The following is a 25986-nucleotide window of genomic DNA, read 5'->3' on the forward strand; positions in this document are numbered from 1 at the left end:
ATAGATATCTGCACACTCTGGATTGCTGATGCTTCACTGATGGCTTGCTGATGCTTCATTTAACATGTTCCTCTAATGTGACTTGGGGCTTCTTCAGACTCAGGTTTAATTTTTAAGCAAACACATTTCAAAGATGGGACTTGTACTTTCTACTACAAGTCAATCAGACGTTGTGTTTCCTGACATGATGCGATTCAGCATACAAGTCAGAAAGCAAATGCCACTCAGAAATAATAGTGTCAAAAAGCCTCAGAAATATTACACGGATGCTCCAGTCTGGCATAAATACAAAAAATTCACATTCCAGAATCTTTAGTCTTATTTTAGACCATCCATTTTCATCTTCCATTTATTTGAAAATAATTAAATGAGAATCATATTAATGGGGCTTCCCTGGTGGCTCAGTGGTAAAGAATCCACCCTCCAATGCAGGAGACAGGGGTTTGATTCCTGATCGAGGAAGATCCCACATGCTGTGGAGCAACTAAGCCTGTGAGCCACAACTATCGAGCCTGTGCTCTGGAGCCAGGGAGCCGCAACTACTGAAGCCTGCGCGCTCCAGGGCCCGTGCTCCAAAACGAGAGAAGAGGAGCCCCTGCTCACCACTAGAGGGGAGCCCGCACAGCGATGAAGACCCAGTGCAGCCAAAAAATAAATAAATAATTTTTTAAAAATAGAATAATATTTAAAAAGAAATGTTTCTTTTGTGAAATAGGATAAAAACGTTCCTATGTGCTCTGTGAAAGGGAAAAGTATGACCACACAATGCTAAGACTTATCAGTCCATCTTATCAAAGGTCCGTCTAGTCAAGGCTACGGTTTTTCCAGTGGTCATGTATGGGTGTGAGAGTTGGACTGTAAAGAAAGCTGAGCGCCAAAGAATTGATGCTTTTGAACTGCGGTGTTGGAGAAGACTCTCGAGAGTCCCTTGGACTGCAAGGAGATCCAACCAGTCCATCCTAAAGGAGATCAGTCCTGAAAATACATTGGAAGGACTGATGCTGAAGCTGAAACTCCAATACTTTGGCCACCTGATGCAAAGAATCAGCTCATTGGAAAAGACCCTGATGCTGGGAAAGATTGAAGGCAGGAGGAGAAGGGGACGACAGAGGATGAGATAGTTGGATGGCATTGCCGACTTGATGGACATGAGTTTGAGCAAGCTCTGGGAGTTGGTGACGGACAGAGAGGCCTGGCGTGCTGCAGTCCATGGGGTCGCAAAGAGTTGGACACAACTGAGCGACTGAACTGAAATGATCAGTCCAGCAGCTAGCATAAACTTCTACTTTTTGCTCTTTGGAGGTAAGAAAATTTAAACATTTTAAAAGATGACACAAAAATGATTAAAATACATATATTTTACTATAATTTGGTAAAATGGGTTTTAAGTGCCATTTTGAACAATGCACAGTATTAAAGAAATATCAAGTTTTGCCCTTGAATTTTATCCAATATATGCTGAAAATTTGGGTGGCTTAAGAAATTTTTTTCGGCTATATTAAATAGAATCAGCTTACCTATCATACTGCTTTGGCTATTTACAGTTCTTTTCTTTCCATTTTATGAAACAGCTGAGAGATGAGTATTGAGAGCAGTTGAAAAGAATTCTGTTCTGATAAACTGTTTTTCAAAGCTGGTTCTTACATATACTCTTTCCGATCAATGCTCTCTTTGCTTTGCTCTCATGAAACTCTCCCTCAAAATGGATCTATATTGACAACCACCCAGGGACAGAAGAAGGAAATAAATGAAAGTTATCACTCTCTCCACCCCTTTCTACTCTATTCCTGAATATCTCAACTGGGGCCGAAACACCTCCCTTCTGACCCCAGGCTTCAACCTTAACATAAATGTGTCTAAGAAGGAGGAATATAGGAAACCCCAGGGGCTTGTGCTGTTTCCATTAATCACTCAAGGAGTTCTTCCCTTTATCTGGCAGCCTTTGGTTGTACAGATCTATCCAGTGATGGTGAGTAATCCTGACTGCCTCCACTATTTACCCAATTTACAAAAATTACTTAAATGGGGAAGGGAAATCACAAGTGAAAAATAAAAACTGCAAAGCTAAAGTTACAAAATGACAATTGTCATAATTTGCTGAATGAAACTCTACTTACACAATCTGAAACTTGAAAAGTCACAAGTTAACCATAATTTCTAAGATAAACCCTCCACTTTTCCAGAATTTATGTACCCCTGCCCCCTGATATTTTTTAAGACCACATTCCCTGATATTTTTCAGGGACTGAAAAGACATATTTTTCAAGATCCGGCCCCTCGGCCTCTCCCTCTGTAAGTATTATGATTAAATACTGACAACAGGCAACTCTGTTCCAAGTTCACTCAAGGACATGAGAGCTGCTCCTGAGAACCAGTCAGTTAAGAAGCAAAGGGCTTGCCTTTCGTCCTGGGCTCCTCAGAAAAGCTCCAGGCAGGCTGATCACCTTGGTGACAGGTTCTACTGACAGTGAGACGGAGGGAGACCTCCACCGCGCACACCGGCTCTGGGAGACAGCGCTGCTCCCTTCTGACTGAGGGGCCTTCCCGGGACAGGCCAGCCCATCCCCTCTGCCGGAACACCTCTCTGAAGGACCAGCCTAACAGGACCTGATGCACGTCACTTCAGTTGTTCCACAGGTGTGAAAACCCCACCAAATGAAGACGTTAACTACTTGAGGACCAGGAGCACCCAGCTCCTGGGTCTCTGGAGCCCAAGGACTGATCCTGTTAACCCTTGTGACACCACCCTGTGTGACCTCCCCATCAGCCAGTCAGAAGCTTGTATATGAACTGATCCCAGACTCTAAGACCCTCCTTCCTCACCCAGCTTTTATTTATTTTTTAAAATTATTTAGTTGGCTGCACCAGGTCTTAGTTGCAGCGTGCAAGACCTTCTGTAGCTGCAGCCTGTGAACTCTTCCTTGCAGCATGTGGGATCTAGTTCCTTGACCAGGGATCAAACCCGAGCTCCCGACATCAGAAGTTTTAGTCCTAACCGCAGGACCACCAGGGAATTCCCTCAGTTCAGTTCAGTTCAGTCACTCAGTCGTGTCCGACTCTTTGTGACCCCATGAACCACAGCACACCAGGCCTCCCTGTCCATCACCAACTCCCGGAGTCCACCCAAACCCATGTCCATTGAGTCGGTGATGCCATCCAACCATCTCATGCTCTGTCATCCCCTTCTCTTCCCGCTTTCTATCTTTCCCAGCATCAGGGTCTTTTCAAATGAGTCAGCTGTTCGCATCAGGTGGCCAAAGTATTGGAGTTTCAGCTTCAACATCAGTCCCTCACTTGGCTTTAAAAAAAAAAAAAAATCCTTTGCTGAAATCTTTCGGGGAGCTCTGGGCTTTTCAGGGCATGAGCCATCCGTCTCCTTGCCTGGCCCTACAGAAAACCTATCTCTACTCCATCCTGCAATGCTTTGGCGTGTTTGTTCTCACGCTCCCACTCGGGTTCTGCTGCCCCTTAAGTTGCACCCTTTCTCCTTGTGGCATCCCTCTCTGCTGCATGGTCTTCAGCGGCTTATGGCTCCTGTTTCCCTGTGTCTTTCGGCTTCTACCCTGCTTCCAACTTGACACATCTTACGTGCAAGCCCCGAGCAGCTGGGGCCACTGAGCCAATCAACAGTACAGCTCACCCTTCAGAGCAGAGCCCTGAGCAGGCCACCCTTGGCTCACATGCTTGTCCTGACCCAGCCAGCGCTGGACCAAAACCGTCCTGTCACAGACCATGCCACCCTGTGAAGGAAGAAACCCTCCAGCAGGGCCCTGTGGATGTGAAAAGCCTTCCAAGGTCTCCCCAGAAAGCAGCTGTGGAATTAAACCAGCAAGCATCCTGCTGGCCTGCTCAGGAGAGCTGAAAATAAAACTATCCTGTTCAGACTCGATGTTCTAATGTAATGACTTTGACCTAATATTAGCTCAAGTTACTAATGAGTTCCTACATTTCAGCAAATGCTGAGACAAAGCTATACTCCAAATCAGGATGGGCTATTTCAGTTCAGGATTTAGGTACTGTTAGGTGAAGTTCTGTAAGGTACACTGTTGTTCAACTGGGGCACAAAGCTTATTCCCAAAATTCTCCTACTTGAATATTTTTACTGTTTAGTATATGGTATACTAAATGACACATTTTCTTGAACTCTTGACAGCTGGCTAATTTTATGCTTGCATTAATCTTAAAAACTATAATTCTCATGGAAGGAAATTCACAGCCAAATTTTCTTACACACCATCAATTCAAGCTTCTTTCCTGTCGTTTATCTGGGCACATCACCTTTTCAACTTTTTTAATTTATTTTTTAACTTCCAACCCATTTTGTAAGTTTCCTCTCTGACCCTGACCTTGGTCATGCTGACCATCCCCCTAACAAAGGAAACTTCTGAACCAAGCCTGGTGCTGCCCAGCTCAGGGAAGACCTCTGTCTAGCACGTTTCAGTCAGATCTCTTTCTTCCACCAGCCAAGTGCTGCCTCTAAGGCTTTTCATTGGTTTGTCTCCAGCTGGCTGTTCCCCTCCCCTCTTAACTACTGTAGCTGGTTTTCTCTTCTTCCCAGCCACCTTCTTCAAGGTCAAGCAAAAGAGCCTTCCCAGCTTTAGAAGTTCTGGGATGGGAACCTTTTCAGCTCATGGAAGCATTCGATACTCCTTTCATGTTTGTGTTTTGGTTGACTCGCTTTAATTTTAAAAGACTTATGTAGCTAATCTCTCCTCCATCAAAATCAAAGGAAAGTTGGCCTTTCCTTGGAGATGAAATCTTCAACAAAAACCACATTAAAGAACAAGTAACACAATATGAACTGATATTATGAAAGAATTCAGAGAAAAGTAGATATCATAGAATAATTTGAAAACAAGGCTATGAGGAAAGTTTATATTCAATGCCATCTCATATACTGCATGAGAGAATACACACTGAAGACAGAATCAAGTATTTAATCCAGTCCCAAAAGAGAAAAGAAGGAATGCAAAGTAAAGGGCAAGAAGACAGGCAAAGCCTCCCCAAGCGTTTGTTGGGGAGCCTCACCCGGCCCATTGCTGGACTCTGGAGGCACAGGGAGGTTGTGTGGCTTGCTTGGGGCTGTGCAGATTTTATGAGGCAGAGCAGGAGTTCAAGCCCTGGAGTATTTACTCAAAACAGAAGTCCTTGCCTTGTTGATAGGCCATTTCTGGAATAAAACTGGCATACCAATGTTGTTTTTTTTTTTTTTTCAAGATGATTTCAGATACAGACATCTCTTGCTAAGGTAGGAGAGTCTGAACCAACTGTATCTTGTCCTCAAGCAAATAAACACCACACTTCATGGTGAAATGTGTACTGCTTACTCCCCAAGGTCAAGAACAAGACAAGGGTATCTGCTCTCCCCACTTCTATTCAGGATCATAGTGCAATAAGACAAGAAAATTATACAAAGCATCTGAAATGAAAAGCAACCAGTAAAAACTATGATCATCAACACAGAAAAGCTAATGGACTTCTACAAAAAGATCTACTAAAACTAGTGAGTTTAGCAATGTTTTAGGATAAGAAATCAGTAGTCAAAAATCAACTGTATTTCTGTATACAAGCAACAGGCAATCAAAAATAGAAAAACTTAAATCCCATTTATGTGTGCCCAGTCACTTAGTCACATCTGCTTCTTCGCGACCCCATGGACTGTAGCCTGCCAAGCTGCACCGTCCATGGAATTTTCCAGGCAAAAATATTGGAGTGGGTTCCATGTGCTCCTCCAGGGGATCCTCCTGATCCAGGGATCAAACCCACATCTCTTGCATCTCCTACATTGTCAGGCAGGTTCTTTACCACTAGTGCCACCTGGGAAGCCCCCTCTAGGGATGTTATGAAGGTTTTAAAAGCTCAATGAGTTAATGCCCATAAAATGCTTAGGCCACAGTCTGACGTGTAGTATATTAAGTACTACATGTGTGCATGCTTAGTCGTGTCTGACTGTTTGGATCCCCATGGACTACAGTAGCCCGCCAGAATCCTCTGTCCACGGGATTCTTCAGACAAGAATACTGAAGTGGATTGCCGTTTCCTACTCCAAATCCCATTTATAATAGCATCAAAATATGAAATACTTAGAATAAATCTGATAAAAGATACATATAGCCCATACACTGAAAGACACTAAATACTGCTGAGAAATGAATAAAGACTCAAACAAGGGGAGTGATGCACCTTACTGATGGGTCAGAAGACTCAATACTGCTAAAATGTGAGTCCTCCCAAAATTGATTATGGATTATTCCAACAGGCGTTTTTGTAGAAATTGGCAAACTGATTCTGAAATGCACATGAAAAGACAAAGATCTTAGATTAGTCACAACAACATTGAAAAAGAAGAACAAGGTTAGAGGGATAAAACTACTGTAATATCAAGATTCATTTCATCCATAATGGCCACTATAAAATATAAATTAGTAGATGTGAAAAGAAACAAACAAACAAAAATGACCTATAATCAAGAGAAAAGTCATTCAATAAAAGCAGACCTATGGGACTTCACTGGTGGCACAGTGGATAGAATCCGCCTTGCAATGCAGGGGACAGGGGTTCGATCCCTGGTCTGGGAAGATTCCATATGCTTCAGACCAACTAAGACCATGTGCCACAACTACTGAGCCTGCGCTCTAGAGCCCTGGAGCTGCAACTACTGAGCCCAGGGCTGCAGCTACTAAAGCCCGCATACCTAAGGACTATCCTCTGCAACAAGAGAAGCCACCGCAATGAGAAGCCCGCACACCACAATGAAGAGTAGCCCCTGCTTGCCGCAACTAGAGAAAGCCCATGCGAAGCAATGAAGACCCAGCACAGCCAAAATACATAATTTTTTTTAAAAAGCAGACCTATGGCAAATAGATGGGGAAATTGTGCCAAGAGTGGCAGACTTTATTTTTTGGGCTCCAAATTCACTGCAGATGGTGACTGCAGCCATGAAATTAAAAGATGCTTGCTCCTTGGAAGGAAAGTGATGACCAACCTAGACAGCATATTAAAAAGCAGAGACATTACTTTGCCAACAAAGGTCCGTCTAGTCAAGGCTATTGTTTTTCCAGCAGTCATGTATGGATGTGAGAGTTGAACTGTGGTGTTGAAGAAGACTCTTGAGAGTCCCTTGGGCTGCAAGGAGATCCAACCAGTCCATCCTAAAGGAAATCAGCCCTGAATGTTCATTGGAAAGACTGATGTTGAAGCTGAAACTCCAATACTTTGGTCATCTAATGCAAACAGCTGACTGATTTGAAAAGACCCTGATGCTGGGAAAGATTGAAGGCAGGAGGAGGAGGGGACGACAGAGGATGAGATGGTTGGAAGGCATCACCGACTCAATGGACATGAGTTTGGGTAAACTCTGGGAGTTGGTGATGGACAGGGAGGCCTGGCGTGCTGCAGTCCATGAGGTGGCAAAGAGCCAGACACGACTGAGTGACTGGACTGAACTGATGAGGGATTCAGACATTACAATTAGCAAAGATTTAAAAATAACTGTGATAAGTATGTTAAAGAACCTACAGAAAACAGGTATATGTTGGGGAGAGATAGGAGAACTTCAGGACAGAGGTGAAAATTGTAAGAGGATCAAATGGAAATCCTAGAACTGAAGACTATGTTACCCCAAATTTTTTAAATTATTAAATTAGAAATCAGAAAAAAAAAATAGATGAAAGAACAAATAGAGGCTTAGTGACTGGTAGAAAACTATCAAATTGCTTAATATGTGTGAAACTGGAGTCCCAGAATAAGAGAGAGAATAGGGCAAAAAAATACTTGAAGAAATGTTGGCTGGGAAGTTTTCCAACTTGGATCAGAAACAGTAACTCACAAATCTAAGAAGCTGAGTAAACCTTAAACAGCATTAAAGCAGAGGAAATTATACACAAACATATCACAGTAAAACTCTAAACACCAAAAATAAAGACAAAATCTAAAAAGGAGATGGGTAGCAAGGAACATAGGACATAAAGGAAAAAACAAGATGATAGCTGATTTCTCAACAGAAAAAATGGAGGCTAGCAGAAAAGGGAACATCTTTAAATAGTAAAACACACAGAGAGACACATACACACACATACCACTGTCTACCTAAAATTGTATATCCAGTAAAAAAAAAAAAAACCTTTCAAAAATGTAGAGGGATAAAATAATATGAGGGAGATCTTTGTAATGATGGGACAACTCTGTATTTTGATTGTGGTTTCGGTAACACAAATCCACAAATGTACTAAAATTGAACAGAACTACACACACACATGTGGATGTAAAATTGGTGTACTCTGAGTTCTGTGGATCATACAATTTCAATTTCCTGGTTTTGAAATCACGCTGCATTTACATAGGATTTTCCATCATGAGAGTGTTACACAGGACCTCTCTGTACTATTTTTTCCAGTTCAGTTCCATCGCTCAGTCGTGTCCGACTCTTTGACCCCATGGACTGCAGCACGCCAGGCCTCCCTGTCCATCACCAACTCCCGGAGCCTACTCAAACTCATGTCCATCAAGTCGGTGATGCCATCCAATCATCTCCTTCTCTATCCTCCCCTTCTCCTCCTGCCCTCAATCTTTCCCAGCATCAGGATCTTTTCCAATGAGTCAATTCTTTGCGGCAGGTGGCCAAAATACTGGAGTTTCAGCTTCAGCATCAGTCCTTCCAATGAATATTCAGGACTGATCTCCTTGAGGATGGACTGGTTGGATCTCCTTGCAGTCCAAGGGACTCTCAAGAGTCTTCTCCAACACCACAGTTCAAAAGCATCAATTCTTCCGTGCTCAGCTTTCTTTACAGTCCAACTCTCACATCCATACATTACTACTGGAAAAACCACAGCTTTGACTAGATGGACCTTTGTTGGTAATGTCTCTGCTTTTTAATATGCTGTCTAGGTCATAGAGGTCAAAGCTGGTCATAGCTTTTCTTCCAAGGAGCAAGTGTCTTTTTATTTCATGGTTGCAGTCACCATCTGCAGTGATTTTGGAGCCCCCCCCGCCCAAAAAAAAAGCATCTCACTATTTCCATCATTTCCCCATCTATTTGCCATGAAGTGATGGGACTGGATGCCATGATCTTCGTTTTCTGAATATTGAGTTTTAAGCCAACTTTTTCACTCTCCTCTTTCACTTTCATCAAGAAGCTCTTTAGTTCTTCTTCGCTTTCTGCCATAAGGCTGGTGTTATCTGCATATCTGAGGTTACTGATATTTCTCCCGGCAATCCTGATTCCAGCTTGTGCTTCATCCAGCCCAGCATTTCTCATGATGTCCTCTGCATATAAGTTAAGTAAGCTGTTAATCAATAATTATTTCAAAATAAAAAGTTAAAGAGAGACTTCCCTGGTGGTACAGTGGGTAAGAATCTGCCTGCCAATGCAGGGGACATGGGTTCGATCCCTGGTCTGGAGAGGTACCACAGGCTGTGGAGCAACCAAACCTGAGAGTGCCAACTACTGAGCCTGGGTGCTGCGATTACCAATGCCTGCATGCCGAGAGCCTGTGCTCTGCAACAAGAGAACCACGGCAATGAGAACAGTAGCCCCCACTCGCCGCAAACAGAGAAAGCTCTTGAAAAGCAGTGAAGACCCCGGCAGCCAAAAAAATTATTTAATTAAAAATAGGGGAAAAATCCATTTTTAAAAAGTTAAAAGAAATAAAGACAACCTTCAGATAAATAAATGCTGAATTTGTTGCCAGGAGACTACAAGAAATGCTAAAAGAAATTCTTCAGGCAGAAGGCAACTAAGGAAAAGCATAACTTGACTCACCAGTCCCTGAAGGCTGCATAGTGACCCCCTTCCAAAGAGCACAGCATGGAAGGGGAGAAAGAGGATCTCACCCGTGTGGAAGCCAACAGTTGCCACCTTGGACAGGCAATCCAGGACAGCATCCACAGTGGCAGGTCACATGGGCACGATCCACCCTTGATGAGATGAAAATGGCATGTCACCTCTGTGGTCTTCCTCCCAAAACCCGCACAGCCCTGTTCATGTCTGAGACAAACATCAAACAAATCCCAATTGAGGAACAAGCTACAAAATCATGCCTGAGAGCATGCCTCGTACTTTCAAGGTCATCAAAAACAAGAAAAGTCTGAGAAATGGTTATGTCCAAGGGGAGCCTAAGGAGGCATGACAATTCATTGGAACAGGGTATCCTGGAAAAAGTGCATTAGGGGACAACTGGGAAATCTGAATAATGTATGAAATTTAGTCAGTAAGAAATAACTAACCTGTATTGATCATTGTAACAAATAGTACCACACTAATGTGAGCTATTGATAATGGGGGAGAGGGAGGAGACTGAGTCTAGAATATGTGGGAATCCTCTACATTATCTTCCCAATTACCCTGTACATCTAAAAGATAAAGTTTACTTTTAAAAAAAAGACAAGATTTAGTAACCAATTGCATCATATGAACTTTAGATTCTGATTTAAACAAACTGTAAAAGAAAATGATGATGCATTAAGAGACATTGGAATAGTCTGGCTGTTTGGTGGTACTAAGGATTCCTTAATGGGCTTCTTTGTTTTTCAGAGTGAAAATGGCTTTTTTTTTTTTTTTAAGAGTCATCTTTTAGGGACTTTCTTGGTGGTCCAGTGGTTTGAGCTCTGCACTTTCACTGTGGGCCTGGATTCAGTCCCCAGTAGAGGAATTAAGATCACACACACACACACACACACACACACACACAGAGTCATCTTTCAGAGAAAATACTTAAATGAATTTGAAATGGTATGACATGTAGGACTTACTTCAAAATAATCCACGTGTGGGAAAATAGTTGACAGGAGTGTCCATGACCTGGTAAATACTGAATGAAGCAGGGGATGGGTGGTCTGGGGTTCATTGCACTAATCTCTCTACTTTTGTACATGCTTGAAATTTTCCAAAGGGGAAAAAAAGTTGCAGAAAAATTTGTAAAATCTGCCTTAGTGTTTTGGATGCTCAGTTTTTTTAACATCTCACTATTTGTTAAGGGAATATTTACTACATTATTAGCTAATATCAAGGTGTAATTATGCTGTCATCATTAACGATAGTGGATATGAATTCATATTTTTAATGCTCCTGTCAATTTTTGCACGAATTTAGTTGCTAAGTCGTATCTAACCCTTTGCAACCCCATGGATTATAGCCCACCAGGCAACTCTGTCCATGGGATTTCCCGGGCAGGAATACTGAAGTGGGTTTCCATTTCCTTCTCCAAGGGCAGTTCCCAACCCAGGGATCGAACCCAGGTCTCTTGCATTGGCAAGTGGATTCTTTACCACTGCATCACCAGGGAAGCACCTTGTCAATTTTTACCTTTTTGGAAAAATGATCATTTTTTGGTAAGATATTAGGTTAGTAAGATTTGGTAAGATTAGGTTACCATGTTTACCTTTAACATTGTTGGCAAAGAGCCCACACAAGGAAGAAGTGCAGCCTGTTATTTTTCTTAGTGTATACTTACATTGCATTTTTATTCTCATCAATAATTCATGGGCTTTTTGAGTGGAAAACTTTTTTTTAAATTTTTTAAAATTTATTTATTTTAGTTGGAGGCTAACTACTTTACAATATTGTAGTGGTTTTTGCCATACATTGACATGAATCAGCCACAGGTGTACATGTCATCCCCATCCTGAACCCCCCTCCCACATCCTTCCCCATCCCATCCCTCCCCTCTGGGTCATCCCAGTGCACCAGCCCTAAGCACCCTGTCTCATGCATCAAACCTGGACTGGCAATCTGTTTCATATACGATAATATACATGTTTCAATGCTATTCTCTCAGATTATCCCACCTTTGACTTCTCCCACAGAGTCCAAAAGACTGTTCTATACATGCGTCTCTTTTGCTGTCTCACATATAGGGTTATTGTTACCATCTTTCTAAATTCCATATATATGTGTTAGTATACTGTATTGGTGTTTTTCTTTCTGACTTACTTCACTGTGTATAATAGGCTCCAGTTTCATCAACCTGATTAGAATTGATTCAAATGTATTCTTTTTAATGGCTGAGTAATATTCCATGGTGTATACGTACCACAGCTTCCTTATCCATTCGTCTGCCGATGGACATCTAGGTTGCTTCCATGTCCTGGCTATTATAAACAGTGCTGCGATGAACATTGGGGTACACAAGTCTCTTTCAATTCTGGTTTCCCCGGTGTGTATGCCCAGGAGTGGGATTTCTGGGTCATATGGCAGTTCTATTTCCAGTTTTTTAAGGAATCTCCACACTGTTCTCCATAGTGGCTGTACTAGTTTGCATTCCCACCAACAGTGTAAGAGAATGGAAAACTTTTAAGGCCCATGACCACTCTGTGAGATTCAGTTTAGCAGAACCGAGGTAATACGTTCTGCAGTTCCTCAGAACTATACAGGTGAAAAGGAATCCATTACAATATTTTATACACTGAACAGTGAGGGCAACATGGATGGCCCCTCCCCATTGTGGAAACCCCACTAGGACACCTCTTATCCCAGTCACAACACGTTGCCATGAATATGCCATGGTCAATTCATATATTACATAGGTTTTTTTTGTTCAGTCACTAAGTCATGTCCCCATGGATTGCAGCTCACCAGGCTCCCCTGTCCTTTACTATCTCCTGGAGTTTGCTCAGATTCATGTCCATTGAGTCAATGATGCTATCTAACCATCTCATCCTCTGTCACCCCCTTCTCCTGCCCTCAATCTTGCCCAGCATCAGGGTCTTTTCTAATGAGTCGGCTGTTTGTATCAGGTGGCCAAAGTATCGGAGCTTCAGCATCAGTCTTCCAATGAATATTCAGGGTTGAGCTCCTTTAGGATTAACTGGTTGGATCTCCTTGCAGTTCAAGGGTCTCTCAAGAGTCTTCTCCAGCACAATCTGAAAGCATCAGTTCTTCCATGCTCAATTATTTTATTTATAAATAAAAACGTTAAAAAAAAAAAACCTACAGGAAGTTCTTTTTTTTTCTCCCTGCACAATAATGTTAGAAAGTCTCCAGGTCCCAAAACGCTGGATAAAGCCCAACACTGAGAACACTTCACACAGGAGGAGGAACCATGGTGAATGGTCCCTCAAACCATAATTATAACTTTCAGTGGCTTATAAGCATGTGACTAAATTCCACATCTAAGGTACACGTGAAGAGCATACGTAGTCATAATCAAAGCCTTGCTGGCCAAGCCATCACATTTTATTGCAAGGACCTGGCCTCCTGCTGTCCCGGAGCATGCCCGGGTACTGCTGTGCCAGCTTTTAGGAGCATGGTGTTCCCCTTCTGTCATCGTGCCCGATGACCACACAGGGACCCTCAGGACTTGCTCTGCAGGACAGCTAGCACCCCGCCTAGGGAAACACTCCCAGGAGGTGCACGCTGGCTTGGTGTGTTGGGAAGGAGATCAGTTTCATCCACAGCCTGGCGGAAACTAGAGTCAAACTTTAAATGAAAGTCTACTGACAACTTGAGGGCTGGTGATGGGTTCTTTTTTCAGGGCTACTGTTAACAAGGTACTGTAAACTGAGGCTTATTTTCTCACAGTTCTGATGTCTAGAAGTATAAACAGCCCCCAACTTCAGAGGGAAGCAGGGCTCGCTCCCTCTGAAGTCTCCAGGGAGGGGCATTGCTCCAGCCTGCCTCCATCGTCACATCGGTGGGTGGGTGTGTCTGTGTGCGTGTGTCTCATCTTCTCTCTGAGGAAACCAGTCACGTTGGATTAGGGCCCACTCTCTTCTAGTCTGCTGCTGCTAAGCTGCTTCAGTGGCGTCTGACTCTTTGCCACCCCATGGACTGTGGTCCGCCAGGGTTCGTCTGTCCATGGGATTCTCCAGGCAAGAATAGTGGAGGGGGTTGCCATTTCCTGCTCCAGGGGATCTTCCCCACCCAGGGATCAAACCTGTGTCTCCTGCGGCTCCTGCACTGCAGGTGGATACTTTACCACCGAGCCATCATGGAAGCCCACTCCAGTTTGACCTCATCTTAACCAATTATATCATCAACAGCTGTATCCAAATAAGATTACATTTTGAGAGGGTTAGGACTTTGACATATCTGTGTGGGGGACACGTTCTGAGATAGACTGGGACCTTGGACCCTTTCCTGCAGTGCCTGCGCCTGGACAGATGTCTCCTCATCTAACAGAATACAAAGAAACTACAGGAGACTAAAGATAGTTGCATATTAAAAGGCGGACAGCATATTGAAAAGCAGAGACATTACTTTGCCAACAAAGGTCCGTCTAGTCAAAGCTATGGTTTTTCCAGTAGTCATGCATGGATGTGAGAGTTGGACTGTAAAGAAAGCTGAGCACCAAAGAATTGGTGCTTTTGAACTGTGGTGTCGGAGAAGACTCTTGAGAGTCCCTTGGACTGCAAGGAGATCAAACCAGTCCATCCTAAAGGAAATCAGTCCTGAATATTCACTGGAAGGACTGATGCTGAATCTGAAGCTCCAATACTCTGGCTACCTGATTCGAAGAACCAACTCACTGGAAAAGACCCTGACACTGGGAAAGACTGGAGGCAGGAGAAGGGGATGACAGAGGATGAGATGGTTTGGATGGCATCACCAACTCAATGGATGTGAGTTTGAGTAAATCCTGGGAGTTGGTGATGGACAGGGATGTCTGGTGTGCTGCAGTCCATGTGGTGGCAAAGAATCAGACCTGACTGAGCAACTGAACTGAAAGATAGCTGTACCTGTGCACTGTAGGGGAGAATTATCAACAGTGAGGGACAAGAAGGCCAAAACCCAATGGTTGCTTCTGAGTGTCAGGAGGAAAAAAAGGTGATCCCTGCACCCATCATCACCAAGGGGATGGGCAGATCACCAAGCCACCCCTCCCCCACAAGCAAGGGCACTTGTTGCTTTCTCTCTCTCCTTCCTGCCGCAGCAGGAGCCCCAATAAGGCCCTGCCTGCATTTCCCATCCGGTCTCTTATATGGTCTGGCAGCCGTCAAGTATTTCCAAGTGAATTCATTCATCAATCCCAAATATTTCAGGTCATCTGAGTCATTTCTTAAACCAAGGAAATTCTCCCCATTCTGGAATAAAGGAATCTTCAGAACTCCAGGGTCTGGTCTTAAAGGGCTTTAACACAACCGGAATATTTCGTGAATGAATTTGTCATTTACAACTGCACTTCTCGGTCTGGACTCCTAAGTCTGGACTTCTCAGGCTAGGGCGGTGCTTTCAAACTTTTGGGGGCAACACATAGAAATACATATTACAATGGAATGCAGTACACATTACATATATACATAGCATATATAAACATCTGCACACACACAACAAAAGTGTCATGAAACAGTACTCACCATTACTATGCAAGGAACTATTTTCTATTCTATTCTTCTATTTAAAAAAAAAAAAAACACCACTAAGCTGATTTCACAACCTACCAGGGAGTCTGGTACCATTAGTTCGAAATAATGTAGTGGGTACTGGCTCAGTCACACCGCAATCTATGACTTCATGGACCGTAGCCTGCCAGGCTCTTCTGTCCACGGAATTTCCCAGGCAAAAATACTGGAGCGGGTTGACATCTCCTACTCCAGGAAACTTCCTGACCCAGGGACAGAACCCGGTGTCTCTTGCTTCCACAAGCAGATTCTTTACTACTATGCCACCTGGAAAAAGTACTGCAGGAGAGGCACCCAATTCACAGGACAAAAATTTATACATTTTCCTGGCGAGTCCATTTTAAGGCCTGAATTGTTTAAATATTTCAACTAATTACAGGGCTGAATGCAAAAATCAATTAACATCAAAGACAACTTGAAAGGTTTTCTCGTGTCCAGCTGGTGGCCTGGGGCTTCAACTGTAAGACCATACCCCCTCAGGACCTGAATGTGCACTCGCCCTCTCCAGTGAGTACTTAGAGGGACAGTGGAAGGATTCTGCCCCAAAGTCGGTGTTCTAAACCCAACACCGCGACAGTCTAGGGACCGTCACCTCCAAATCTTCCTAACCCAGGAATCCTGCCCTTGCCGCTCAGTTTCCTGGGGACTTCGCCTCGGTGCTCACTGGGCGAGGCCAGGACCAGAGAGCAGTGGTCCCCCTTATCCAGGCAGGTCAACACTGCCAAACAGCCCGAGGATGACAGAGGGACTGTGGTCCGAGTAGCAGGTATCTGCTTCTTCAGCAACCTCCATGGACAAGTACACCTAGCATGATAGAAGGCTCTAATCGCATCCTATTTTCTTGGGCCCGGTTTTCATCTTCTTGTCGCATGATCCAGGCCCCCTGAGCTGGTGTCCCTCCCTGCACTCCAAGACTGGTGCTACCCCCAGACACCCTTCACCAGCACCACTGAAAACGGGGTTGTCAGGGCACCTCTGGAGGGAAATACAGCAGCGTTCCTTCTTCAGCGGAGAGGTCAGCCCACGCCAGAGCCCCGGCTCACCGGTCTTAAATCCCGCTGGAAGGACAGTTCTGGTGAGTTCTCAGCCAACAACGGCGGGTTAAGTCTGCCTTACTTTCAATTAGCCACGCAGGCGTTGACAGTTAAAAGCTGCGTCGACCCGGCGCTGTTCCTTTCCCGTGAGGTGTGCGGCCTCCGCAAACGCCAGGGTTAAGACCAGAACTGAGGAGATGCATGAGAACTGAGGAGAACGCTTTTTTCATGAAACCCGTTCACATTTTCAATGAACGCATCCTCCGTTCTTCCCATTGTCCTTCACCCATGGCTGATGCTTCGTCATCACCTACATCCTCCAACCTAGATTCACGAAAGCCAATGCAGCAGTTTTAAAACAAAAACAAATAAACACACACGAGGATGATACTGGGCAACCAACAGCCCAGCAAGGCACCCGCCACGCGCCTCGTGCCTTTTAAGAGTTCAGCTGCCCACCAATCACCGCGCCTCCCACGCGTAGCCACGCCCCCTCCCCGCGATCTAACCAATCCCTGGGGAGGTAACTTTTCTCCGCCCCTCCCACCTGCCTCCAGCCCTTCCAAAGTTCGAAGCCTTCAAACTTCACCCGCGCCCAGCCGCGCGCTCCCAGTCGGGGTTTATTTTTAGCTCCCGGGCAAAGCAGCCCCCGCCTCCGGGCCCGCCTCTTCACCGCCCGCCCCCCCAATGGGAGAAGGAGTTTCCGTCGCGTCACCGCGCGGGCGGATGGGAACTGTCCAATCAGCGCTCGGAGAGAGCTTGCGTCATTAAAAAGCGGCGGAAGACGGTGGGCGGGTCATGACGCAGCGAGTTTCAGTCGTGACTTTTCCAGGGGCATCTCGGCGTCCCCTTTTTTTCCCTTTAAAGTAAAACGCCTCCCGACGCACACCCCTTGCGTTTGGGGCAGGGGGCGGTGGCCGCGGGAGGGCGGTGCTGACGCGAGCCGCCTGCGGCGTCGCGCGGTCACGTGGGCGTGTTTGGGGGCGGGGCCGCGCGGCGGTTCCGGGCGGTTGGGCGCGCGAGCGAGGAGCTGAGGCAGCCGCGCCCGCCCGCCCCGCCCCGCCCCTGGATGCCGCTGTGCCCCGGCGCGGCCGCCGCCGATCGCAGCGCAGGAGCCGCCGCCGCCGCGGTTGATGTGGTTGACCCGGGGCTGAGGAGGCCGCCAAGATGCCGCAGTCCAAGTCCCGGAAGATCGCGATCCTGGGCTACCGGTCTGTGGGTGAGTGGCGGGCGCCGCGCGGCCTCCTCGCACCCCGGGCCCCGGGCCTCGCCCGGGGCCCGGCCAAGTTTGGGGCCGGCGCGGCCATGTGGCGGCCGCGCGTTTCGTAACCGGCCGCCCGCCGCCGCCACCTCCATCTTGGAGCGGAGGCCGGCGGCGCGGCCGGGCCCGCGGGGCAGCGAGGGGGACGCGTGTGGGAGGCCGCGGGCGGACGGGCGCTCGGCTCGGGTCGGGCCGGGCCGGCGGTGCGGGTTGGCCGCCGCGCCGCCCGCCGCAGGGCCCTCCACAGCCCCGGAGTCGCACCTGTCCCCCCTCCCCGCGGCGAGCAGTCCGTGATTGTTGCTGGTGGCCTTTTCCACCCCAAATTAAAACCAGTGGGGCTTCAACAAAGGACGTCTCACCTTAGCCGTAATTTTTCTGTCTTGTGAAGTTTCAACATTTTAAAGCACACCCGGGAGCTCAGAGGACGTTTGGCTGCTGAGGGCCAGTTTCCTAGGAAGAAACTCGAAAGAGCCCTCCCCCAACCTCCCGCTTCGGAAGCCCCCCGATCCTGCCAGCGACCGAAGTCGGAGGGCAGAGAAAGGGAAATTTCTGCCCTCTTGGTGCCCTGTATTTTCCTTTGGGGGGAAAAAATAAGGTCAGATACTTGTAACTAGAATGTCGAAGTAATTCAAAAGTACCCCTTGCCACCCCCGCCAAAGGTTGACTTATATTTGAAACTGAGAGTGGCTGTCGCTTTTTCCACCCCGAGCAGAGGTGGTCTGGGGTGGGAGGTGGTAGACAGAATGCCGGAAAACGAGGGAGAAAACAGAACCGTTGAACTTAACCATGCTTCAGGGTGAGGTTTTTATTGTCTTTGGCAACCGGAAGTCTGGAAAAATTACTTTTATCTTTCTGTGTTGTTTTTAAGAAGCAGCTGTCCAAGGAAAAGGGCGCACTTGACCACAGTGGGGTGGGGGTGGCGAGGGCAGGGGTTCGGAGTCTGTGGTGACTGCAGAAGGAGGTGATACAAATTGCCCTGGGAAAGCTGGTAACTGCCTGCTCATTGGCCGAACTCCCCGACTTCGCTTTCCCTTCTGCTTCTTCACCCCCATTTTCCACAGTCGGTGCCAGGGTCTGTGCTCTTTGACCAAGATCAGCTGCAGCGTGCTTACTCATCCTTTTATCATCTCTCTTTGTCAAAGTGCTTGGGGGGGGGGGGCGGATATCAAAATGAGAGGCTGAGAGACTCCTGTGTACAGATAAGGGGCGACAGGAGCCCTGGGGGTAACTCCTGTGAGATGCGGTAATCCTGGGGGGGAAGGAGAGGTGACAGTCTTAACAACCGCAGCCGTCAAGTCACCGGGCGTCAGATGGAGGCTCTTCAAGTCTAACAGCCCTGAATGCCCATATGGAACCACCGCATCCCACCTTTATCAACAGTCTGTATCTCAGAGCACTTGCTTCTCTGTTCTCGTTCTTTTCCTCCTCTGCATTGTGAAGAGTGGGACTCGGACATATCCTGTCTCTTGAATGAGTTATATCTCCTCAGAGTGCCCACTAGTTAAAGGTACCAGTGTCTGAATAATCAAGTTACAGGTGACATGAATTACCTGGGCTGCCTGCTTTCAACTGAAGAGAATATCCCAAACGTCCTGGCTTATTTACCCCTTGAAATTCTTGAGATGGTGATTCCAGTCACCAGTAATCTAGTCTAGCATTTTATCAGTGTTTGTTAAAGAAGTTCTTTAGGTCCAGTTGAAACCAATTGTGTCTTACCTGCCTTCTAATCACATCCTCTTGAAGACCCAGAGGTGACACATCACCCATTTGCTTTCACTTCACGTTTATTTTAAACCACTCTTCGTGAAATACTGCGCTGGATTAGCCTCCAGGGGCACCCAGAGTAGGTCCAGTCCCTGTTTTCCATGCCTTCCTACTGTTAAACCCTGCTCCATTGTCTCCATGTTTATTTTCATACGTGGTGATGATTCAAGTGAAATCTGTTTTGCACAGATTCAGTGACTACCAGTCTTTGCATTTGATTTTACAGTTGTTTACCTTTGTTAGGAACCAGGACTTCTTGTAGTTTGTGGGTTCTTTTGTTTTGCCAGCATCAGAAATGGAGATAGCTCCCTGATTCCACATCCTCGCCACTCTGCAGAGAATTACTCAGACTTCTGAGTTCACTGACATGTCTGCTTGCCAATGATGCTAGGGTAGAGAAATCTGAGTACCTGTGTTCCTAGGTTGTGTTACTGTGATGCTAAACTGTAGTGTCATATTGACTGGGGGTAAAAGAGTCTAAGCCAGAAACAGTATCTTTCTTAGAATGTTCTCTTGACTAAATATCGTATGCCAGTTTGACTCATAAAATATCTGTCGTTTTGAGTTTATTTTAAAAGTTTGCCTTCAGATGAAACTACTAAGTGCAATGACTGTTTTACTACTTGGTGTTCAAATTTTGTATTTTTTTAAAACACTGAAAAAACTTACCAGTGAGAAAAACAGAATTCTCAGATCATTTACACAACTTTTTTTTTCCTGAAGGACTTTTCCTGTTATTTACAGTGTTAAGCTTTTAAGGACACGTCACCTGTAGCACAGGCTGGCTTGCAGGGAGTGCTTTGTATGAGTTGTTTTGGTGGTAGCCAAATGTGCCAGCTCCCTGACGTCCATTGTTCTAATACAAATGAGTAGTCCCGTGATAGGAGGTAATTGAATGAGTAGTCCTGTGATAGGAGGTAACTGTACTTAATCTGGCTAAAGTTATAGTGTCAGGTTAACAACTATCTTCAAATAAAATCGGGCACATTTTTCACAGGAATGTTCTACAGAGAGGTTTGATAATTGAGTTTACCATTAGACCACAACAATCAAAAGATTGTCATATATTACTCTCGGAGGTTAACAAACAGGATGGGATCAAAGGAGTATGAAAGATCTTAAGAGAGAACATGAAAAAATTCTGTGGTGTGGTAAAAGGCATTTCAGTAAAAGTAACTCAAATTATTACCCTTCTTGTAAAAATGTTTTAAGTAGTAAGGAACATGCATCCTTTGATTTGGCTACTTCATAGGGAAAGATATCATTAAATTTGTTCCCAATAGAATATCATCCAATTGTATGCTGATTTACTGTATATTTTTAAATTACCCTATCCTTTTCTAACACATTGCATTGAGGAATTGTAAAGTTAGACATTGTTTGCCATGTATAAAATGTATTAGTATGTGAAATTGTATGTTCACGTGCTTTATAACATTGTGAAGTTGTGTACTTGTGGGTGAGCATAGTCCTGTAGTGACCACCTTGTGCTGAAGCTTGAAATTAACTTTTCTTTCAGTGCCATTCATTGTTCTGTGCAAGAAATATTCAGAGCTTGCATTTGTAATTTTGACTTTCCAGTGCTTTCTTTTCTTGGCTGTGCAGGGTCTTTGTTGCTTTGCGTGCGTATTTTCTCTAGTTGCAGTGAGCAGGGGCTTCTCCTGTTGTGGACCACAGACTCTAGATGCTTGGTCTTCAGTAGTTGTGACTTGGGACTTAGTTGCTCCATGGCATGTGGAGTCTTCCCCGGCTAGGAATTGAACCTGTGTCCCCTGCGTTGGCCAGGTTGACTCTTATCCTCTGTACTACCAGGGAAGCCCCTAGATTTTTTTTTTTTTTAAAGTATAGTTGGTGTATCATATTTATATAAGTTACAGGTATACAGTAGAGTGGTTCACAATTTTAAAGGCTATTCTCTGTTTACAGTTGCTATAAAATATTGCCTATATATTCCTCCTGTTGTACAGTGTATTGAGCTTATTTTGCACATAATAGTTTGTACCTCTTAATCTCATGCTCCTGTATTGCTTCTCCCTACTTCTAAACATCAGTTCTGTATATCTGTGAATCTGCTTTTTTTGTTATATCAAATGTTAATGTGATGTCACTGCGAGTTATGGCAATCCATGCCTCCCTTCATCCCCCCAAAAGATACTCCGTACTCGGCAGCAGTCCCCTCCCAACTTCTCCTCACCTCACCCGCTGGCATCACTAATCTTTCTGTTTCTACAAATTTACCTATTCTGGACATTTCATATAAATAGAATCATGTATACATGGCCTTGCATGCCTAGCATTTTTCATTTAACATAAATATTTCTAAGGTTCATCCGTGTTGAAGCAGGTATCAGTAATTCATTCCTTTTGGTTGCCAAATAATAATCCATTATTTGAATATACCACATTCTATTTATACATTCGTTAACTGATGGCCATGTGGGCTGTTTCTACATTTGGGCTAATATAAATAATGCTGTTACGAGCATTCCTGTTAAATATTTTTTGTATGTGTAATTTTTGTGTAGACATGATTTTTCTTCTTTTGGGTATACCTCTAGGAGTATAATTGTAATTGCTGGGTCATATGGTAATTGTATGTTTAACATTTTCAAGAACTATCAAACTGCTTTTCAACCAGTTTACATTGCCAGCTAACAATTGAAATTGGTTTCAGCTTCTCCACATCCTCACCAACACTTCTAATCATCTATCTTTTTATTTAATTTTTATATTTTCATTATCTTTTAATTAAAAAAAAATTTTTATTGCCATATAGTTGACTCGCAGGGCTTCTCTGGTGGCTTGCAATGCAGGAGAACTGGATTCAATCCCTGTGTTGGGAAGATCCCCTGGAGAAGGGAACGCCAGCCCACTCCAGTATTCTTGCCTGGAGACTCGCGTGGACAGAGGAGCGTGAAGGGCTGCAGTCCATGAGGTCACACAGTCAGACACAACTAAGCGACTTCACTTCTTTCACTTTTCATAGTTGACTTACAATGTTGTGTTTCTGGTGTACAGTGAACATTGACTTATACATACCTATATATTCATATTCTTTTCCATTCTGTTTTATTACCAGATATTGAACATAGGTCCCCATGCTATATAGGATGTGTGTGTGTGCCATCAGTTGTGTCCGACTCTGACCCCATGGACCGTAGGCCACCAGGCTTCTCTGTCCATGGGAGACAAGAATACTGGAGGGGTTTGCCATTTCCTTCCCCAGGGGTGCTATATAGTAGGAACTTGTGTATTTTATATTTAATATGTAATAATTTGTATCTGCTTGTCCCAAACTCATGATTTATCCCTTCCCCACACCGCTTTACCCCTTTTTAATGGTAAATTTGTCTGTGAGTGTGTTCCTGTTTCATAAATAACTTCATTTGTGTCATATTTACGATCACACATGTAAGTGATATCCTAGAGTATTTGTATTTCTTTGTCTGGCTTAACTTCATTTAGTGTGATAATCTGTAAGTCTATCCATGTTGCTGCAAGTGCCATTATTTCTTTCATTTTATGGCTGAGCAGTATTCCACTGTATATGTGTATCACAACTTCTTTATTCATCTATCAATGGACATTCAGATTTCTTCCATGTTTTTGCTATTGTAAATGGTGCTGCTATGAATGTTGGGGTGCATGCATCTTTTTGAATTAGAGTTTTTGTCTTTTGAGGGTATATGCCCAGGAGTGCGATTGCAGGATCATATGGCAACCCTATTTCTAGTTTTTTAAGGAACCTCCGTAGTGTTTTCCATAGTGGTTGCACCAGTTTACATTCCTACCAACAGTGTAGGAAGCTTCCCTTTTCTCCACACCAACGTTTGTTCTTTGTAGATTTGATGTCCATTCTGATGGGTGTGGGTGATGCCTCATTGTAAAGTTGATCTGCGCTTCCCTAATAATTATCTAAATGCAGAGTTTCAGAGAATAGCAATGTGAGATAAGAAAGCCTTCTTAATGCAAAGAAATAGAGGAAAACAATAGAATGGGGAAAACTAGAGATCTCTTCAAGAAAATTGGAGATACCAAGGGAACATTTGATGCAAAAATAAAGAACAACACCATACACAAAAATAAACTCCAAATGGATTAAAGATCTAAATGTAAGACCAGAAACTATCAAACTCCTAGAGGAGAACATAGGCAAAACACTCTCCGACATAAATCACAGCAGGATCCTCTATGACCCACATCCCAGAATTTCAGAAATAAAAGCAAAAATAAACAAATGGGACCTAATGAAACTTAAAAGCTTTTGCACAACAAAGGAAACTATCAGCAAGGTGAAAAGACAGCCCTCAGATTGGGAGAAAATAATAGCAAATGAAGCAACAGACAAAGGATTAATCTCAAAAATATACAAGCAACTCCTCCAGCTCAACTCCAGAAAAATAAATGACCCAATCAAAAAATGGGCCAAAGAACTCAACAGACATTTCTCCAAGGAGGACATACAGATGGCTAACAAACACATGAAAAGATGCTCAACATCACTCATTATCAGAGAAATGCAAATCAAAACCACAATGAGGTACCATTATACGCCAGTCAGGATGGCTGCTATCCAAAAGTCTACAAGCAACAAATGCTGGAGAGGGTGTGGAGAAAAGGGAACCCTCTTACACTGTTGGTGGGAATGCAAACTAGTACAGCCACTATGGAGAACAGTGTGGAGATTTCTTAAAAAGCTGGAAATAGAACTGCCATATGACCCAGCAATCCCACTTCTGGGCATACACACCAAGGAAACCAGATCTGAAAGAGCCACATGCACCCCAATATTCATCGCAGCACTGTTTATAATAGCCAGGACATGGAAGCAACCCAGATGCCCATCAGCAGACGAATGGATGAGGAAGCTGTGGTACATATACACCATGGAATATTACTCAGCCATTAAAAAGAATTCATTTGAATCAGTTCTAATGAGATGGATGAAACTGGAGCCCATTATACAGAGCGAAGTAAGCCAGAAAGATAAAGACCATTACAGTATACTAACACATATATATGGACTTTAGAAATATGGTAATTATAACCCTATATGCAAAACAGAAAAAGAGACTCAGTTGTATAGAACAGACTTGTGGACTCTGGGAGAAGGCAAGGGTGGGATGTTTCAAGAGAACAGCATTGAAACATGTATATTATCTAGGGTGAAACAGATAACCAGCCCAGGTTGGGTACATGAGGCAAGTGCTAGGGCCTGGTGCACTGGGAAGACCCAGAGGGATCAGGTGGAGAGGGAGGTGGGAGGGGGGACTGGGATGGGGAACACATGTAAATCCATGGCTAATTCATTTCAATGTATAACAAAAACTACTGTAATGATGTAAAGTAATTAGCCTCCAACTAATAAAAAATAAAAAAAAAAATAAAGAACAGGAAAATCAAGGACCTAACAGAGGCAGAAAAGATTAAGAAGAGGTGACAAGAATACACAGAAGAACTATACAAAAAAGGCCTTGATGACCTGGATAACTTATGATGGTGTGGTCACTTGCCCAGAGCCAGACATCCTGGAATGTGAAGTCAAGTGGGCCTTAGGAAGCATCACTACAAACAAAGCTAGTGGAGGTGATGGAATTCCAGCTGAGTTATTTCAAATCCTAAAAGATGGTGCTGTTAAAGTGCCAGCAAATTTGGAAGACTCAGCAGTGGCCATAGGACTGTAAAAGGTCAAATTTCATTCCAGTCTCAAAGAAGGGCAATCCAAAGAATGTTCAAACTGCCCTACAATTGCGCTCATTTCACATGCTAGCAAGGTAATGCTCAAAATCCTTCAAGCTAGGCTTCAGCATTACTTCCAGATGTTCAAGGTGGGTTTGAAAAAGGTAGAGGAACCATTGCCAACATCCATTGCATCATAAAAAAATAACAAGGGAATTCCAGAAAAACATCTGCTTCATTGACTATGCCCCATGGACATGAATTTGAGCAGACTCCGGAAGATAGTGGAGGACAAGAAAGCCTGGCATGCTGCAGTCTCTGGGTTTGCAGAGTTGGACACTTCTAGTGACTGAACACTAATTAACTAGGTCATCTGTATTTCTTGTACTAGCCATCCTTATGAGTTTGTGAAGAGTCATATACAATTTGCAAATCATTTCTTCCATTCGTGGGTTCTTTTCACTTTCTTGAAGTTGGCCTTCCTTTGAAGCAAAAAGTTCTCAATTTTGACAAAGTCCATTTTATTTATATTTTTATTTTGTCACTTGTACTTTTGTTGTCATATTTTAGAAACCACTGCCTAATTCAGAAATATGTAGATTTACTACTATGTTTTCTTCTAAATGTTTTAAATTTTTATCTCTTATATTTGGGTCTATTATCTATTCAGAGCTACATTTTGTGGTGGGAGATAGGAGTTAAACTTGATTCTTTTGTATGTAGATATCAAGTTGTCCCACCACCTTTGTTAAAAGACTGTTCTTTATTGGATTGTCTAGACGTCCTTGTCAAAACCAAGTGATCCATCTCAAAATGGAAGTACTGTTTGCAATGGAGAAGAAAGCCCCACCCCTTTATCCCTCTTCCCTCTGAAAAAAGAGGCACAAGGTGGTAATAGAAACTGATTTC

At 44.1% G+C, this 25986-nt stretch overlaps 1 protein-coding gene and 1 long non-coding RNA gene across 3 annotated transcripts in view; one reads left to right on the forward strand and one right to left on the reverse strand.

Annotated features, from left to right (window-relative positions):
• Positions 1–7416: 7416 nt before the first annotated feature.
• LOC110124417 (uncharacterized) lies at positions 7417–16906 on the reverse strand. Its single transcript, XR_011482786.1, has 3 exons — positions 15295–16906; positions 9835–9918; positions 7417–9267 (listed from the first exon to the last, which is right to left on the reverse strand). It is a non-coding gene; the product is annotated as an uncharacterized lncRNA (long non-coding RNA).
• A 305-nt stretch (positions 16907–17211) lies between these two features.
• Positions 17212–25986, forward strand: part of RHEB (Ras homolog, mTORC1 binding) — a 53708-nt gene continuing 44933 nt past the window's right edge. The window contains exon 1 of one of the 2 annotated variants that reach the window (XM_070452915.1): positions 17212–17592. In XM_070452915.1, the coding sequence (XP_070309016.1) occupies positions 17541–17592 (52 nt within the window). In that variant the 5' untranslated portion in view covers positions 17212–17540. The remainder of the gene's footprint in view (positions 17593–25986) is intronic. The other variant, XM_070452843.1, reaches the window with a different exon arrangement.

The sequence above is a fragment of the Odocoileus virginianus genome, chromosome 1, assembly GCF_023699985.2.
Source record: "Odocoileus virginianus isolate 20LAN1187 ecotype Illinois chromosome 1, Ovbor_1.2, whole genome shotgun sequence".
In the NCBI taxonomy this organism is placed as follows: domain Eukaryota; kingdom Metazoa; phylum Chordata; class Mammalia; order Artiodactyla; family Cervidae; genus Odocoileus; species Odocoileus virginianus.